This window comes from Danio aesculapii, chromosome 10 (genome assembly GCF_903798145.1).
Source record: "Danio aesculapii chromosome 10, fDanAes4.1, whole genome shotgun sequence".
Taxonomy (NCBI): Eukaryota; Metazoa; Chordata; class Actinopteri; order Cypriniformes; family Danionidae; genus Danio; species Danio aesculapii.
Genome location: NC_079444.1, coordinates 42,910,096 through 42,929,945, shown reverse-complemented (window position 1 = coordinate 42,929,945; position 19,850 = coordinate 42,910,096). Strand labels below are relative to the sequence as shown.

The following is a 19,850-nucleotide window of genomic DNA, read 5'->3' as shown; positions in this document are numbered from 1 at the left end:
GGTGTGTGTACCCTGATAGAAACCTATGTTTAGAATTCTAAAATGCACGGCGCTGCGTTCGTTATTTCCAATTTATGGACGCGCACACAGCTGCACCTAGTTAAGATCACAGGGAGCTTTTGGGACGGCGGGAAATGGAAACAGCTGATGTTTAAGGAAGACACAATGAGAAGTACACAGGTTTGCAAACCCACCTAAAGCTACAAACAATGATGCCGATAAGAGCGATCATGTCGTGAATGTTGATCTTGTGTTGAGCCCAATGAGCCTTGCATCTAAAAATAGAGCTAGGGTGTTCCTTTGGTGACATCGCTTTGACTCACGCGCTGAAAATGGTGGACGTGAAACAACAAACAGAGGATATGGTAATGCACGCCTGTCAATCAATATAGGTGGGTGTGGGGTTACGGTCGATCTATAAACCACTCCAATTGGTGCACCGTTTTTATGCTGTAAATTGAAAAAAAGGACTGGGTGTGTTTATATCACCCCAATATGACGGTCTATACACTAAACCTTCACACATGTCTGTCCAAACAGCTTGAAAAGTAGATTTTTCACCATTGGTGCCCTTTAAAGTATATTTTTTATATTTTAATATTTAAATGAACCTTTATGTTCTTAATAAAAAGTTAAAAGTAATAAATAAAAAAAATAAAAAACAAGTTCACAAGCTATGTACAACAGGAATGTCCAAACTTGGTCCTGGAGTGCCGGTGTCCTGCTGATTTTAGCTCCAACTTTCCTGCACAGGTGTTTCTAGAAAGGTCACACTAGACTTTGAGTATGCAAAATTATGGTGTACGGTGGTGTCATGTTTTGATCTTTGATTGGTCTTATGAAGCCACACGATTTCGCAGGTCAGAGTTTACCAAGCTTAAACTTTCCAACGCAGCAACTGCGACTTTGCATTTCCGGTCTGTCGCATTCGCTTGCGTAAGTCTATGTGGCGAAAAGTGCAGTGTGACCATGGCTTAAGAGCTTGATTAGCTAGCCCAGGTGTGTCTGATTGGTGTTGGTACAGATGGAACGTTCCATTATTGGAAGGGGGCTCCCGGTTATGAAAAGAAGTAATAACGTTAAATCTTAACAGTTATAAACAGATTTTACAACATAGGATAGAAAATTCATAAAAGAGCTACATGAATAATGTAGGCTTCTTGGCATTGGTCGGGGGCCCCTAATTCCCCGGGACCCTAAGTGGCTGCTTACCTTGCTTATTGGTTAAGTCCGCCCCTGGTCATGTCACAATGAAGAGTAATGAAATGTAATAATAGGGTAAATGTTTTCATAAACTGACATAAAATTAATTAATAATTTTATTTAAGGTGCATGGACAAATTTTAAGGTTAACTTTTTTAGTAGTCTCATTCAAATGCATGTAATACTTTTAAACTATCTTGCATTTCTGCTGTTTCACACAAACACGGCAACATTTTGATATGAGATGTAAGGCAAATTAAAATTTAGGCTACTGTAACAAATGTGTGCATGTTCATATTTTATGTATTCACAATTTCAAATTTCCTAAATATTCTCCGTTGTCTGTGTGCAGGTGTCTCTGAAGCCGCTGGATGTTCAAGGCTCTGTAGAGGAAATTCTGGAACATTCACTGGCTTCAGAAAGACGGCGACTCCGTCTCTATAATGAAAAGGCCTTCAATAACCTCATAAAGGACTATTACAATCTTCAAGACAAAGGTTAGCTTCAACTCCACCTTTAAATTAGTGTACACTGGCGTCTTAATGCAGTTAGATTTTTTTCCCTAAGTTGTTCAGTTGTTTGGACCCTCTTTTGCCTTCAGAACTGCATTAATCCTTTGTGGCGTAGATTCAACAAGGTACTGGAAATATTCCTCTGAGATTTTGCTCCATATTGACATGATAGCATCACGCAGTTGCTGCAGATTTGTCGGCTGCACATCCATGATGCCAATCTCCCGTTCTACTACATCCAAAGGTGCTCTATTGGATTGAGTCTGGTGACTGTGGAGGCCATTTGAGTACAGTGAACTCATTGTCATGTTCAAGAAACCAGTCTGAGATGATTCACGCTTAATGACAAGCTTTATGAAGATGGGTACACTGTGGTCATAAAGGGATGGACATGGTCAGCAACAATACTCAGGTAGGCTGCTGCGTTGATGCGATGCTAAATTGGTCCTAATGGGCCCAAAATGTGCCAAGAAAATCTCCCCCACACCATTACACCACCACCACCAGCCTGAACCGTTGATACAAGTCAGGATGGATCCATGCTTTCATATTGTTGATGTCAGATTCTGACCCGACCATCTGAATGTGGCAGCAGAAATGGAGACTCATCAGACCAGGCAACATTTCTCCAATCTTCTATTGTCCAGTTTTGGTGAGCCTGTGTGAATTGTAGCCTCAGTTTCCTGTTCTTAGCTGACAGGAGCGGCACCCGGTGTGGTCTTCTGCTGCTGTAGCCCATCCGCCTCAAGGTTGGACGTGTTGTGTGTTCAGAGATGCTCTTCTGCAGACCTCGGTTGTAACGAGTGCTTATTTGAGTTACTGTTGCCTTTCTATCAGCTGGAACCAGTCTGGCCATTCTCCTCTGACCTCTGGCATCAACAAGGCATTTGTGCCCACAGAACTGCCGCTCACTGGATATTTCCTCTTTTTCAGACCATTCTCTGTAAACCCTAGAGATAGTTGTGCATGAAAATCCCAGTAGATCAGCAGTTTCTGAAATACTCAGACCAGCCCGTCTGGCAGCAACAACCATGCCACGTTCAAAGTCACTTAAATCCCCTTTCTTCTCCATTCTGATGCTCACTTTGAACTGCAGCAGATCATCTTGACCATGTCTACATGCCTAAATGCATTGAGTTGCTGCCATGTGATTGGATGATTAGAAATTTGCATTAACAAACAGTTGGACAGGTGTACCTAATAAACTGGCCGGTGAGTGTATATAATAATATAGCATTATCAATTTGTAATATCTTGTTACTTTTCTCCCATCCTGTAAATAACAGATATGTAGGTTCTTTATACATGCTTAGAAGGCCCCGTGCATGCATAATTATTGTATACTGCACATGTTGTATTTAAGCTTAAGCTGTTCCTGAATATTTTCGTACATTTAAAATAAATTTTTGTACAAATGTTTTAGATGAATCATGATTTATTCATGAAAAGAGTTGCATGTATGCATGATTAGTAAATGAGACCCACTGTTTCTGGTGCAATGAACCCCATCAGAACCAGCTGAAGTGAATGCTGAGCAGGATTTGTTGATGTTTCAGGATTGTATAGGAGGAAAACTGTGACGCCTTCAGTGTCGACTGAGCTCACACGGGTCGAGAGCATCGAGTTGGTGCTGCCGCCACACGCTAATCACCATGGAAACACATTTGGAGGGCAGATCATGGCCTGGATGGAGAATGTGGCTACAGTAGCAGCCAGGTATCAGATACACCTGCAAGATACATCATTAGCTGCACAACAACACCATCGCAACCACACAAAACAACCATGCAACTCCCTGGGGACCATTCAACACATGCCATCAGCTGCACAACAACACCTTAGCAACTCCCTGGAGACAACTCAAAACACGTCAGCTGCACAACACCATAGCAGCTCCCTGGAAACCACCGAAAACATGCTAGCAACCAAAAAACATCCTGTCCATCTGTTGTTCTTGCTATCATATGTTCATCATCTGTTGTGCTTGCTATCATGCATGTTTTACAGTTATTACAAAATATCCAAGAAATACAACTGTTTATGATTGATTAATATGAATTATAATTCTGCAGGACTATGTAGTGTAGTTCTTAGCGCTGAGTGTAATATATGTGCATTTTTTGTGTGTGTGTTTGTGTTCTCGCAGTCGTCTGTGTGGCTACTATCCTTCTCTCGGAGCTGTGGACATGTTTCGCTTCCGAGGGCCGTCATTTGTTGGTGACAGATTAGTGTTCAAAGCCATGGTCAATAACACCTTCCAGAACAGGTACAGGAGCTACACACACCTGACTGACATAGAGATGCTTAGGGGTGGGCGATATGAACTTATCACTGTATTTTCTGCTATTTATTGAAATAACGATATTATTGCAGATTTTTTGCTTAGAAAAAAGTGCCAATCTATTCAAGTTCAATATGTGCCCGGCTTTCACTCATACAGTTTAAAATATTCCATAGGGTTCATTACTCCAAAGCTCTGCTCTCTAGGTTTTATCCTAATGTGGATGACAAGTGTGACAGATGTCACATGTCACCCTGCAACTTGAGTCATATGTTTTTTTTCTGCCCAGTACTACAAAACTACTGGAATAATTATTTTGAAACCTTGTCAAAAATATTCCAAACTAAAGTGTATATCTGTCCCACCACTGCAATTTTTGGTGTCCCCAAGGATTGGACCCGATTTACATTTAAACAGTTAGAGGTACTTGCCTTTACCTCATTATTAGCTAGACGTCGGATCTTATTTCTGTGGAAGTCGTCTAAACCACCAAGTGTTTCACAGTGGCTTGTAGACACCATGTACATTCTGAAGGTAGAAAAGATCAGATGCTCTCGCTCTGCCGATTACACATCTTTTTACGATAAATGGCAACCCCTTATAACTTACTTTCAGTCGCTTATAAGTTTGTCCACTGATTGTATTTTTCCAATTCATTGACATCACCTCATCCACCCCCCCCCCCTTTTTCTTCCCCCCCTACTTTTATCATGTTTTTATTTATTTATTTATTATTATTTATTTTTTTTTACTATTATTATTTTATTTACTCCTTTTTATTTAATATTGTTGCTGTTATTATTGTCATGTTATTTATCATATTTTTTTATATATAAATGTTTTATTGTTCTGTCACAAAAATTTAAAAGTGGAAAGTCTTTCACTATCTGTGTGAAAATGATATGAAATGATATGAAATGTCTGTCATATCAGTCATTTATGTTCTTTTCACTCAATAAAAAAAAAAAAAAAGACAAAAGTGCCTGTGTCTTTAGAGAAAATGATTTATTTCATATATTGTTTTATTTTTATATTTTAAAACCTGTTTTTTAGGGATGTGATGAGATCTCGGGCTATGAGATCTCGCGAGACTAAATCGAGATGGTGTTGAGGTGAAAAGTTGTCTCGTGAGTTGTGACGTTATGATGGAGCATGAGGCTGAATTTAGCATGGAAGATTTGAGGAAGGGTTGGATTTGAACATATTATTATAATACATGTTCAGTGTTTCCTCTAGGACTTTTTCCAGCTGTGGCTGCAGAGTCTGTTAGGTCTTTACATAGATCTACCAACTGCCTGTGGCGTTATTTCAATAACAAATGTCGTGAGCGCAGTATTAGAAGTCGAGAGCACATTCATGTAATAAGAGCATACGAATCTCTTTGCTTGCGCAACAATTTCTTCTATTCGTGCACAAAACTTCTTGCACGCCCTCAAATGTACGCTGCTCAGGTGCGGAATATGTTGTGCGCTCTCAAATAAACGCTGCTGAAGTGCGATTTAGTGTATTTATGTAGCATGTATTTTTCCAACATTCATTACATTTGCTAGGAATGCTTATGAATGTCTCTAATAGACCGACCGAGCGGCGTTAATGCGTCCTGAAGGAAAGTGAAACGGAAACCGTGTTCATCTTAAAGGGCACCTATGGTAAAAAATCTACTTTTCAAGCTGTTTGGACAGACATATGTGCATGTATGGTGTATAGACCGTCATATTGGGGTGATATAAGCACACCCAGTGCTTTTTTTTTTTCAATTTAACAACATAAAAAACGGTGGACCAATTGGAGCGGTTTTCAGATCGACCGCTACTTTACGTAGGAGAGCGGTCCCCCCGCCCACCAATATTGATTGACAGGTGCGTCCTCATATCCTCAGTTTGTTGATTCACGTCCGCCATTTTCAGCGTGAGTCGAAGCGATATCACTAAAGGAACACGCTAGCTCTATTTTTAGATGCAAGGCTCATTGGGCTCAACACAAGATCAATATTCTCCACATTATCGCTCTAATCGGAATTATTGGTTGTATCTTTAGGTAGGTTTGCAAACATGTGTACTTCTCATTGAGTCTACCTTATACTTCAGCCGTTTGCATTTCTCGCGATCACAGAAGCTCCCTGTGATCTTAACTAGCATGCGTTTTAGAATTCTAAACATCGGTTTCTATCAGGGTACACTCAAGTCGACGGCTGGGCGCCGCGGACCGCTGCAGAAACCTATGTTTAGAATTCAAAAATGTGTGGCGCGACGATTCGGGACACTTCATGTTTCTGCTGCGCCACAGAGAGTGTCTGGTGTGCCGTGTCGCGGCTTCGAGCGGCGCATCCGGTGCCTCAGTCAAAGTTAATTCAGTGTGCGTCGTTATTAGTTTCTGTGTACAAGCTCGGCACTTGAAACTAGCACACAGTTGGCTGTAAAACTGTACAAAGACACAAATGATTTTGTACTCTCTGCTTGGTCTGTGTCAGAGTCGTACATGTAAGACTGATTGCTGATCCTCTCTCTCCTCCGTCTGCCTGTCAGACTCTGTTGCAAATGCAGAGCGGGTGAGCTCATGGCCCCGCCCCCTTGTTACGTTAGCGGGAAGCCGAAACTAATTTACATGTGAAGCAACACACCCCTAAATCAGCGAGCTGTGGACACGCCCCCAACATGACACTTTTTAACACATTTTAATAAAAAAATCTGAATTGTGTTTTAAACTGAACCTAAACTGGCACACTCAGAAGAACCAGAATATTAATATTAAATCATAAAAAAGAGGTAAACTATGTTCCCTTTAACTGAAAGCTTCGCCGTGTTTGCTAGCGTCACGTATCACGCACCTGTCAGTCAGTCAGTCAGTCACCATGTCAACTTAAAGGGTAAACAAATGATGCACAGCAGGACTATGATTACAGAGAAGATTGTGCTGTTATAATTCACTTACCTTTTAACATGTTCTGATGAGATTATATCCTGCTATTAAAAACAACAACAATGACTGAATGTTTTGAATGAGAAGTAATGCAGCAGTGAGTTTTGGTGTGGCGCCCGGCCATGGAAGAATGAATGTACCGGAAACCATGCATGTTGTGTGCATATTTATATACTCATACTATCGGGCTGTTGAATGCTTGATTCTGATTGGCTGATGAACATTTTAAGGTGTGGTGTTATTGTCAGCTACAACAATTAAAAATCACATCAAAACACTAAAACACAACAGAAGGCTTTGGATGAGATGCGTAATAATCATTTCTTTTGTCTTTTGCCATAATGACAGCACACATTATTCTTTCATTCATTCATTTTCTTTTGGGCTTAGTCCCTTTATTAATCCAGGGTCGCCACAGTGGAATGAACCGCCAACTTATCCAGCATATGTTTTATGCAGCGGATGCCCTTCCAGCCCATCACTGGGCAACATCAATACACACTCATTCACACACATACACTACGGACAATTTAGCCTACCCAATTCACCTGTACCGCATGTGTTTGGACTGTGGGGAAAACCGGAGCACACGGAGGAAATCCACGTGAACGCGGGGAGAACATGCAAACTCCACACAGAAACGCCATCTGACCCAGCCGAGACTCAAACCAGTGACCTTCTTGATGTGAGGCGACAGCACTACCTACTGCGCCACCGCATCACCAGCACATATTATTTTAATAGTTATTTTGCAAGATACAAGTAATCAGCCATTTTTAGGATTAATTAGATTAAATAATGAAGTTAATTAGACAACAGTGGTTTGTTCTGTAGCCAATCAAAAGACGAAATTCTAAATAATAATGTCCTTATTTTATTCCAACCCAAATAAAAGAAATAATACTTTCTCCAGAAACAAAATATAATAGTAAACACTGCTTGCTCGGTTCAACATAACTTCTGTAGAATTCAATATTTCACAGTAGGGCGAATAATTTTGTCTTCAAATCTATATAGTCACAAAATGAGGCTAGTCACTCATGTACAGCTTTATTCCATATCACAGATATCAGACAAATAAACCTCTCCAGAAGGCAAAAATGATTAGCAAACAACAGAGAAACGAAACTAGAAAAATACTCTGAACAGACTAGGAATGAAGCAAAGAACCAACAGTCCTCGCAGTGCAACAAACTAACACAAAAGGCTTAATATTAACACCTGAACATAATATATAAGTCACAGCAGTAAAGAATTATGGGGCCTGAAGTTGTTAACCAAAACAGCATACAACAAAGTGTCCTCTAGAGTCTAGACTAGGACACTACAGACAATGATTGTGAGAGTATATATTGTAAACACAACCTCTGTGTGTGATAGTGGTTATTAATGGTTTGACAGCCCTCATTTGAACACATTGTTTTCTATTGTTTAGTGTGGAGGTGGGTGTTCGGGTGGAGGCGTATAATTGTGAGGAGTGGAATGAGGGAAAACCACGACACATCAACAGTGCCTCCATGATGTACTACATCCCAGAGCGGGATGGGGAGAGACGCATGCTTCCTGACGTCACCTACACAACACTCGTGAGTTATTACATTCACATTTTACATTTACATGTAGTCATTTAGCAGATGCTTTTGTCCAAAGCAACTTACAGTGGGGGAGGCATTCAGCAATTCAACAAGAAGAGGCGATACACACGACAAGTGCTGTCAGCTAGCTCTCTGCAACTCACATGGTCGCCCACTGAAGCTAAACAGGGCTGCGCCCGGTCAGTACCTGGATAGGAGACCACATGGGAAAGGTTGCTGCCAGAAATGGTGGCCAGCAGGGGGCGCCCAACCTGCAGTCTGTAAGGGTCCTAACGCCCCAGTGTATTGCCCACAGTATTAATGACATACTGTGAGCGCTGTTGTTTGGTTAAACTGAGGTCCTGACTCTCTGTTGTCATTAAAAATCCCAGGATGTGTTTTCAAATAGAGTAGGAGTCCTGGCCAGATAGACCCTTTTCACAATGACGTCACTTAACTTCCCCCTATCGGCAAAGCAGTGTTTACTAATTTACTAATAAAATATTAACATTGCACGATCTGATTAAAGACTATTATTGATATTGGGCATGTGTCCAAATGTTTCCCCTTCAATACTAAACTGCTTTCTGACTTTGAAAATGATTGTTTAAGTTATTAAGAATAGGAATAAACTATTGTTTATCAAAGAAAGCAACCTTTTCACTTATTGAGTAAGTTTATTTCCTCAATAATGGATTTATTTTTAATTTAATGCTGCTCTGAATATAAATGTATATTATTTTTTTTATGTAAATGTTCCAGCATGAGTACAATTCTTTACTAAATCTTCTTATATTACCTGGTAAGTATGACTATAAATGCAAGCAGTCTTATCATTTATTATTTACTGATCGATTAATGTTTTGTTCAGTTTATCCATTTGAATGAATGAATTATTTCCTACCACCACCTTTTGGATGGATTTAATTTGATATTTGTACTACCTGTTAATTAATAATGTTACAAATAATGTCATAATCTAATAATGCTGAATTAAAATGCCGTCTTCTTGGTGTTATTTTTGCAATTGTACATTTTTATAATGATTTTGTTTGATTATTAAGAGTCAAATACAACATTTATTTTATTTCATTCAATTTGAATATTAAATAGACATAATTGTTTTATGTTCATGAATAAAATACCTATATAGAAAGAAATGTCAGAGAACTGAGCAGTAGAATGTGAATATTATGAATGTGTTTGTGAATCAGCCGTCCACTGTAAACAACTACATAAAACACCCACAGTTTTATTTATTTTTTTATTCTTCAGGACACAAAAAATAATACAAATAATTCTGACATAAAAAATGTTCAGCACCCGTGTAAATATCTGAACACTGATGAGTACATACCAGCTTCATCTGCCGTAAAGACAGCAACACAAAGCAATAGACTCTGTTTAAAGTCCCATTTTCTTGATTTAAGCAGAAATCTGGATGATCCGTAAGTTTTTGTTAGATGTCAGATGTCTCACCTTGAATGCAGACAACAGAAAGCAGCCGTAGTCACAGTCTCACCGTTACTGTAGTAAATATACAGCTGACTGGGTGAGTTCTCCATAAGGATTTCTGTGTAGGCGGAAGTAACGATACACCGCGTGGAGTGAAACTGGACACCGCGTGACGTCATGTGAAAAGGGTCTATTTGGCCTCTGTCCATCATGGCCTCCATTCCCATATCATGATTGGCTTCATCACTCTCCTCTCCACCAATCAGCTGGTGTGTGGTGTGCGGTCTAACGCAAAATGGCTGCCGTGGCATCATCCAGGTGGATGCTGCACACTGGTGGTGGATGAGGAGATTCCTCCTAATGTGTAAAGCGCTTTGAGTGTCCAATAAAAGCACTACATGAATGTAAGGAATTATTATTATTATTATAATAAGTGATAAGTATAAAAAAGGAACGATTTTTGCTCAGAGAATTAAGTGCTAAAGTAAGGAAGCAGAGGTTTTTTAAGAGAGAGAGCAAGAGAGAGAGGGTTTCTACAGGTGGTTTGTCAGATCCACTCACCTGTGTGAAACACACTTCTTGAATGCATAAAGTTTTTTTTTTGTTTTGTTTTTTGATATGGAGTGATTGTAAAAATGTGTCTGCTGCAAATGTTGGTTAAAGTGACAGAGATGAAAGAGCATTTTCTACAGGTGGTTTATTAAGCCCACTCACCTGAGCGGGTTCAGGTAATCTCAGAAAAGATGGGTTTTTAGTTGCTGTTTGAATACTAGTTTGATATCAGTGAAATTAAATATTCAAATATGTATGAATAAGGCGTCACGGTGGCGCAGTGGGTAGCACGATCGCCTCACAGCAAGAAGGTCGCTGGTTTGAGTTTGCATGTTCCCCCACAGTCCAAACACATGCGCTATAGGGGAATTGAAAACGCTAAATTGGGCGTAGTGTATGTGTGTGAATGCAAGAGTGTATGGGTGTTTCCCAGTGATGGGTTGCAGCTGGAAGGGCATCCGCTGCGTAAAACATGTGTTGGATAAGTTGGCGGTTCATTCCGCTGTGGCGACCCCAGATTAATAAAGGGACTAAGCTAAAATGAATGAATGAAAACCAGTAAGAATTAATTAGTAGCATTTATTTTTTAGGATGGAGAAAGACGGTTTATTGGTGCCATCGTGAGGAAGAGGATCCGCATGGCCAGGTTTGTTCTGTGTTGAAATTTCACTAAACATTTTGTGGAGTAAATTATTTTAAATACGCAGTCATTAAAGGACACATACCAAATATATTTTTCCTAGAAAACATATTTTGTACTCAAGAGACGAGGGACCGATTTCTGTGCCCTGGGACAAGAGTAATCAGGTATTTATTTATATTATTACTTATTTAAAGAAATATATAGAGTAGGGTGGCTCAGTGGTTAGCACTGCCGCCTTACAGCAAGAAGGTCGCTGGTTCGAGTCCCAGCTGGGACTGTTGGCATGTCTGTGTGGAGTTTGCATGTTCTCCCAGTGTTGGCGTGGGTTTCCTCCGGGTGCTCCGGTTTCCCCCACAGTCCAAACACATGCGCTATAGAATTGAAAAAGCTAAATTTGCCATAGTGTATGAGTGTTTGTGTGTGTGTGTGTGTGTGTGTGTGTGTGTGTATAAATGACTGTGTATGGGTGTTTCCCAGTACTGGGTTGCAGCTGGAAGGGTATCCACTATGTAAATTATGTGCCAGAGTAGTTGATGGTTCATTCCACAGTTGCGACCCCTCATAAATAAGGGTCAAAGGTGAAAGAAATTCAATGAATGAATATGAAGAGTACTCAGGGTTCCCACACTTCTTGAAAGTACTTGAATTTCAGACATATGAATTCAAGGTTTGGAAAGTACTTAAAAACAAACAAAAAAGTGAGAAAAGTGCTTGAATTAAATTTGAAATAAAATTTGTTTATGGTTTTGTTTAAACAATTGTTCTCAATTGTCAAATACAGAATGAAAGAAATTAGAAATTCTTCAATTTAAATCTTGTACAATCACACTGACAGATAATGCACATTAGATTAATATTTCAGAAACTGCATTTTAATATTACAAGTATTGAGTTCAGCTAATTTTATTAAAGTTATTTGACTGAACTGTTTAAAACGGACATTTTAAACGTAATTATTAAGTGTAAGTGAAATCTTAAGTATAATAAGGACATTCCAGATGCTGCATATGCTGGGGTTTGAATTACAGTAGTGTTTGATTTTAAAATGTAAAGGTGCTTTATCTTGAATCTGCTGTTCATGAAAGTGTGGGAACCAAACCGAAAATCTGTTTTCTTTACCACTGTTTTCTGTTTCAAACTTTCACATAGCTTCTGTAGGTTATGAGGATAATAAAAAGTCAAATCCAGATTAGTTTTATTATCAAAGATTTATTATTAAATGCACCCCCCCCCCCCTAAATTCAATAAAATTTGAAGCTTTGTTTTATTTGAGTTTTTTCTAATAAATTCATGGGTGGCTCAGTGGTTAGCACTGTCACCTCACAGCAAGAAGGTCGCTGGTTTGAGTCCCGGTTCGAGTTTGCATGTTCTGCCTGTGTTGACGTGGGTTTCCTCCGGGTGCTCCGGTGTCCCCCACAGTCCAAACACATGCGCTATAAGTTGGGTGTAAATTAACTAAATTGGCCGTAGAGTATGAGAGTTAAGGTGTCGCCACTGGCATGCATGGTTCGGGATCTGTAGAGCTGCACATCGTTGGATTTGCTCTTCAGTATTTGGACTCTCAGTAGTGATTATTAAACCACACTGAACTGAGCTAAACTGAACTGAACTTAAACACTACAAACTGAACTACACTGTTCCTATTTACTGTGACCTTTTATGTGAAGCTGCTTTGACACAATCTACATTGTATAAGCGCTATACAAATAAAGGTGAATTGAATTGAATTGAATTAAGGTGTTTCCCAGTACTGAGTTGTGGCTGTAAGGGCCAGAATAGTTAGTGGTTCATTCCGCTGTGGTGACCCCTGATAATCAGGGACCAAGCTGAAGGAAAATGAATGAATTTAAGGTTTTCATTCATTCATTTTGATTTCGGCTTAGTCCCTTTATTAATCTGGGGTCACCACAGCGGAATGAACCGCCTAAATTTGATTAAATTTATTAAAGTTAAATTTAAACTATATAAATGTCATTTTTCATACATAAACTGTTGAAAATACACAACAAAAATTAAGTTGATCCTCAACCAGACACATAATAGTTTAAATAAATAGTATGAATTAAAAACTTATGTAAAAATGCACAACAATAATAACCTAAAAGAGTTCACCCAAAACTGAAAATTCTGTCATATAAGTTTCTTCTGTTGAACACAAAATAAGATATTTTGAAGAATGTTGAAAACCTGTAACCATTGATTTCCACATTTGTTTTCCTACTATGGAAACTACAGGATTTCAGCTTTCTTCAAAATATCTTAATTTGTGTTTAACAGAATAAAATAAATTTATAAAGGGTTGGAAACACCTAAGAGTGTGTAAATTGTGTGTAAATTAAAATTTTTGGGTGAACTATGCCTTTTAGCAGAACTAATATTGTGTGTGTAACATCTCTGCCCTCTGCAGGTGTATTTAGGGTACAACAATGTGGCAGCTCTCACTGTGATAGCTGGAAAACGGGACTGGGAGCCCAATAACATCACTGATAAGGTGATAATGAGATAAAATTTAATATATAACTTAAATTATATATATATATATATATATATATATATATATATATATATATATATATATATATATATATATATATATATATATATATATATATACATGCTGAATGTGCTGAATTAGCTCTGTGTGTCTGGCAGATGGGACTCTATGTGCACGAGGAGTCAGATAAGCTGTGTTTAAAAGTCGAGATGCAGGCCAAAACCACGGCTTTTCATGCGTTCTCCATGCTCGCCGACCTGCAGCTACGGCCACAGTGGGACAAAAACTACCTGTAGGAGAACAAGAGATTTCTGTTTATGAGTGCAAAAACACTTCAAATGGAGTTTCTCACCATCTGAACTTTCTCCAGGAGCTGTGAAGAGGTGGAGAAAGCAGACGAGGAGGAGACCATCTATCATGTTAAATGTGCTACAGTTAATGAAGGCAAATGTCGGGATTTTGTGTACCTGTTGTCTAAGAGGCAGCCCTGCAAAGATGGGTAGGATTTCCCTAATGCAGTTTTCACAATTTCTCAGTGCTTGCAGGGTTTTCCGCTGGGTTTTAAAACGTTTTAAATTGACTGACATATTGTCTTGTAGGTCTTAAATCCTTTTAAACAAGTCTTAATTTCTCTGTCTATGTCTCCAATCTTAAAAAACCAAACTATTCACCAATATGTCGTTTTGTTTTTGAAGAAAATTCATTCATTCATTTTCTTTTCGGCTTAGTCCCTTTATTAATCTGGGACTGCCACAGCGGAATGAACCGCCACTTATCCAGCACATGTTTTACGCAGCAGATGCCATTCCAGCACTCATTTACACTGATACACTTTAGCCTTCCCAGTTCACCTGTATACCGCATGTCTTTGGATTGTGGGGGAAACCGGAGCACCCAGAGGAAACCTACACAAACACAGGGAGAACATGCAAAGTCTACACAGAAACGCCAACTGACCCAGCTGAGGCTCGAACCAGCGACTTTCCTGCTGTGAGGTGACAGCACTACCTACTGCGCCGCTGCCTCGCCCCTTTTGAAGAAAAGTTATGTTAAGAAGATGTGCATGTATACAACTAGGTAGGCCTGTCACAGTAATCAATATATTGACTGATTGCACAACACATGAACATGAGCTCAATCATTTTTGGTGATGCAAAATATATCACCCATACATAAACACCAATTATAGCAACATTTAAGCTGATTGTGCAACATCTCTAAGTCTAATTAATAAACACTGGTTAATAAACGCTGTAGTATTTACTATAAATGACTATAGTATATTTTCATGTGGCTGTCTGATATCTGAAAATCGATCTGGTAGCAGATATCACAGCCTCTGTTACTCTTTACCTGCACTTTTGTGTGAACATTTATTAATAATTATTTAGGATAAGCCTTTGCACATTCTGATTCCAATGCCTCATTATTAAACTGTTCAAATGACTTTAATTAAATGAAATATTCTTAAGAATAAGTGTTCATATGTCTTCTGAAACATGTACTTGCATTGTGATGCTATTATATTGTCATTCTGGCATTATATGAGTGGCATAAAATGGTCTTCAAAGGACAATAATATCGTTTATCGCAATATATTTTGGTGCAATATATCACACAACATAATATGGATATTGTGACAGGCCTACAACTAGGGTTTGCTTGTTTTGACACATTATTTAAAATATGTGGCAAAGAAATAACTAATTAGATTTTTTTTTTTGGAAGAGGCAAGTAAACTTATTTTCCGCAAGGCCGTTAGAAACCAAATCCTTAGTCTTTATCCCTGCATAAGTCTGACATTTCAATTTACAGCAGTCTTAGGCAGCACGGTGGCGCAGTGGGTAGCACAATTACCTCTCAGCAAGAAGGTCGCTGACTCGAGCCCCGGTTGGGTCAGTTAGCACTTCTGCGTGGAGTTTGCATGTCCTCCCCGTGTTTGTCATGGGTTTCCCCCGGGTGCTCCGGTTTCCCCCACAGTCCAAAAACATGTGGTATCCACTTGTTAAGTGTGACGTCACACGAAGCGGCTTTCGGGTCCAAGCGCTCCATCAAACTGTATGGGGAGACATTTACAAAGCGATGTAATACTTTCGAAAATCACGATTGCAATAGATGGGCTCTATTTTGACGATCCATGTGCAAAGCGCAGGGCGCAAACCCATTAAGGGCGTGTCAGAATCCACTTTTGCTATTTTAAGGACGGAAAAATCAGCTTTGCATCATGGCGCATGGTCTAACAAGGTTGAGCTTATCTTTTTAATGAGTTATAGGTGTGTTTTGAGAATAAACCAATCAGAGTCCCATCTCCCATTCCCTTTAAGAGTCAGTTGCGTGGCGCCATGGTGCATTTGCTATTTACATGGCGGACTTTGTTAGTGGAAAAACTGAGCGCTTCACTAGTGAGAAAACAGTTAAACAGAGGATCTGCAGCACGAGAATGAGAGATGAGCCTCCTCATTATTTACTTTCACTTTCACTCTCGTGGATAGGGAAACGCGTTGTACGCACAGACATCAATTAGCCTATAACTAATTAATTTCATTTAATAAGCGCAAAGATTTGTGTCAAAACTATTTCTAAATTCAGTTCTAATTTCCAGCAAAGGAATAAATGAACAATAATAATGACGTGTGGTCAAACAACTGAGTTATATCCAAACACACATGCTGTGCCCCATATGGTCCAAAATTTGACAGGTGGACAAATCTAAGCTTGTTTTTAATAAAACAAATATAAATGTGCATATAATAAATAATACTGCTAATAATAATAACATTTATACAAAGGAAAGTTGTCATGAATGAACTGAAAAAGCCCCCCGAGATGAAGAAGGCATGGAGGCAGTGGTTTTTATATTTATGTTGGCTGGAAAATAATATGTTTTGTAATATTTTAATATTTTAATCCTTTAATTCTTTTTCATCTGTAGAGATATTTGTGTATTGCTGTACACCCTGTGTGTATTAAGCAATGTGTAAGCGAGGCCCACAACTAGCACGCTCTGTGCTGGACTATAGACCTGATTTGATCTGGTCTATTGAACAATCTAAGTTCCTCAAAATAGCAACGAGCCAGCAATGCACCTCAACACACCTTCTTTTTTAGATCAGAACGCCTATGGGCGCACATGCATTTGTTATTATAACAGCGGGCGCAAAATGTCAAAACGACCCTTGCGCTAAGCTGAAACTAGCAAACAACAATTGCGTCGAGCCTTGCGCCACATTGTGCCGGGTGTATGATAGGGCCCTATATGTCCATGCCTAATTTTCCGATAGCCAGAAAGTGATTCATTTTTATATAAGTTGTTAAAATTTTGGTATTTGTGATGCAGCAAGCCCAGAGATTGTTGTGTACACTATGTTTTATATAAAATTCACTTTAATGTAACATGAAAAAAAGTGATCATAAACGAATATTTTCTCAGTTCAAATGAGTGGCAGCTTGGACCCGGAAACAGTATTACACACGTCACCACTTAACAAGCGGATAGGTGAATTGGGTAAACTAAACTGTATGTGGTGTGTGTGTGTGTGCGTGAAAGAGAGTGTATGGATATTTCCCAGTGATAGGTTGCAGCTGAAAGGGCATCCGCTGTGTAAAACATACGCAGGATAAATTGGCGGTTCATTCCGCTGTGGCGACCCCAGATTAATACAGGGATTAAGCCGAAAAGAAAATGAATGAATGAATAAAAAGTCTTAAATTTGACTTGAAACCTGCAGAAACCCTGTGCTTGAATTGTTTTCAAAACAGCTCTTGTCTGATTTTTATATTCAAAGTGCACTTAAATGATGCTAAAAAAACCCGGAAAAGTAAATGTAACAATTGCATTTGATGTGATTTTTGACTGTTGTAGCTGTGAAAGAACTCTAATCATTCAACGTAGTGATATGGAGCTGTAATGCTCTCAAAACCTGCCAGAACTACTTTAGCTGTGCGTTTATCTGAAAATAATCAGAATTAAGCAGTATATAAGTCCCTTTTACTCAGTGTTAAAAATGAAGGTTTTGAAAAAGTGGCTCATGTATTGAGAAATGTTATTATTTTTATTGCCTCAGAGACCCGTATGTGGTAGCGCTGCGGTCCGTCACGCTGGCTGCTGTCCCACCTGAAGAGAACTGCATTCGGAGCGAAGCCAAATGTATAGGATTCCTCATTCAGGACATGAGCGCTTCAACCTGCAAGGTACAAACGATGTCCCTGTCCACACGAACACAGGTTTTTTCAAAACTGCATGTTTATTCTACGTGGTTTGGCCGTTTTTCTACACGAAAACTCAGTGTCAGGTGACTGTTTTAGTAACTTTGTGAAAACTCCAGTCAGGGTGAAGATTTAGTGTGGTCATGTAGACAACTACAACTGGAGTTTTTACCTCATGACGTCAGCATGTGCTGTTTTCTCCTATCGGATTGCCAACACGGCTGGGTTCTGCGCCTTATGTGCACTCCAATAGGAAACAACGTGCACTCGTTGCGTCATGCTCGCCTTTTCCATGCGTACAGCACAGGGAGTTGAAAAAAAACATTTATTAAACACAATAGAAAACACCTTTAATGCCTCTCAACTGAAATAACACATTCACTGTGATCGCACTCTAATCTCCCACAATAACATTCAGCTGCAAGTGCAAAGCAAATAAATGTAGCTTTACTTTCCTGTCAAGTTTTTTTTGATGGGTAGATCTTGCCTTTCATCAAGGCTGAGGTTAGAAATCTTGGGCTAAAAAAGGTTGCTGTTGTGACGTTTCAATTGCATTGCATTCTGGGACATACAGGTGCTGAAGTGGACATATGAAGCTGACTCACTCCCTCTGTTAAAATAGAGGGATCATGTTCATGTAAACTTGCCTCGTTTACTTCAGGAAGTGAAACACGCTTCAAAATGGCCACAGGGATTCATGGAGAGAACAAGGGAAAGGTGGAAAAAAGACTTGTAGACTTGTATGCAATGTACTCGCACAAATACTTCTGCGATAGGTGTGAACCCAGCATAAAAGGCTTTTTTATTGCCCCGTTGGTTTGGCGTGCCCGTAAAGGTCCAATGAAATTAAAATAAAGTTGTTTTTTTTATTGAGAAGTTTTTAAAAATCAATGACGAGGAAAACTCAGTTTATAAAAATACCCGTGGACATGGCCTATACCAGTGTTTCCCAACCCTGTTCCTGGAGGCACACCAACAGTTCATGTTTTGGATATCTCCCTCATCTGACCCATTAACTTCAGGTTTTGGAGTCTCTTCTAATGTTCTGATGAGTTGTTTCAGGTGTGTTTGATTAGGGAGAGAATGAAAATGTGTACTGTTAGTGTGCCTTCAGGAACAGGGTTGGGAAACTCTGGCCTATACCATCTGGAACCCGCTAAAAGGTTAAAACATTTTTCTGCTGAATCTGACCATTTCTGGCTGCTCTTCTAGGTGTCCTACTACAACCAGGTGACCTCTGGAATCTTGCCGTATGTGGAGGGAAACTTAGCCGGCTGGTCCAGATCTATGGAGGAGACGGCAATGTCCTGCATTTCATATCTGGAAAGAGATGTGCTGACCACACCACTCTGACACACAATAACATCATACCCTGCTAAAACAACAACAGAAACTATGCTGACAACATATATTTGAAGATAAATGATTAGCCCAAATATTTGATGTTTAACAGAGTATTTTTTACAGTAATTCCAATTATAGTTTTTCTGAAGAAAGTCTATTTTTTTTAGCTTTGGCTAGAATAAAACAATATATATTTTTTAAATGTTAAAACTGCACAGGTCAATATTATTATACCCTCCTACAAAAGAAACCCCCTGCTGTCCAATGACCTGCCTAATTAACCTAGTTAAGCCTTTAAATGTCACTTTAAGCTGAATACCAGTATTTTGCGAAATAAGTGGTAAAATATTATGTACTTTCATCAATGCAAAGACAAAATAAATCAGAAATTAGAAATAAGATTTTAAAATTGTTTTAAAAGGTGTCCAAAATCTCTCCATTAAACAGCACTTGGGACATATGAAAATTTCATAAGAGGACAAATAATTTCATCTTTACCTTTATTTTTAATATAAATTATAACTTATTATATTTAGTCATATTTCTAACTTTATGTTATACAAGCTGTTTAAGTGTCAGCTTAATATAAGTTCAAATGAATCAGAATCATTCATTTGATTCAATTTAAGAATTTAAGGCAACCAGGATTTATGATTTACACTGGTTT

At 39.0% G+C, this 19,850-nt stretch overlaps 1 protein-coding gene across 1 annotated transcript in view; it reads left to right on the top strand.

The window, feature by feature from the left end:
- Positions 1-19,592, top strand: part of LOC130235714 (acetyl-coenzyme A thioesterase) — a 31,024-nt gene extending 11,432 nt beyond the window's left edge. The window contains exons 5-15 of the mRNA XM_056466136.1: positions 1,556-1,700; positions 3,272-3,431; positions 3,862-3,981; positions 8,351-8,501; positions 11,087-11,142; positions 11,240-11,303; positions 13,547-13,630; positions 13,792-13,925; positions 14,004-14,132; positions 17,698-17,824; positions 19,052-19,592. Coding sequence (XP_056322111.1) covers positions 1,556-1,700; positions 3,272-3,431; positions 3,862-3,981; positions 8,351-8,501; positions 11,087-11,142; positions 11,240-11,303; positions 13,547-13,630; positions 13,792-13,925; positions 14,004-14,132; positions 17,698-17,824; positions 19,052-19,192 — 1,311 coding nt within the window. The 3' untranslated portion in view covers positions 19,193-19,592. The remainder of the gene's footprint in view (positions 1-1,555; positions 1,701-3,271; positions 3,432-3,861; positions 3,982-8,350; positions 8,502-11,086; positions 11,143-11,239; positions 11,304-13,546; positions 13,631-13,791; positions 13,926-14,003; positions 14,133-17,697; positions 17,825-19,051) is intronic.
- Positions 19,593-19,850: the final 258 nt, after the last annotated feature.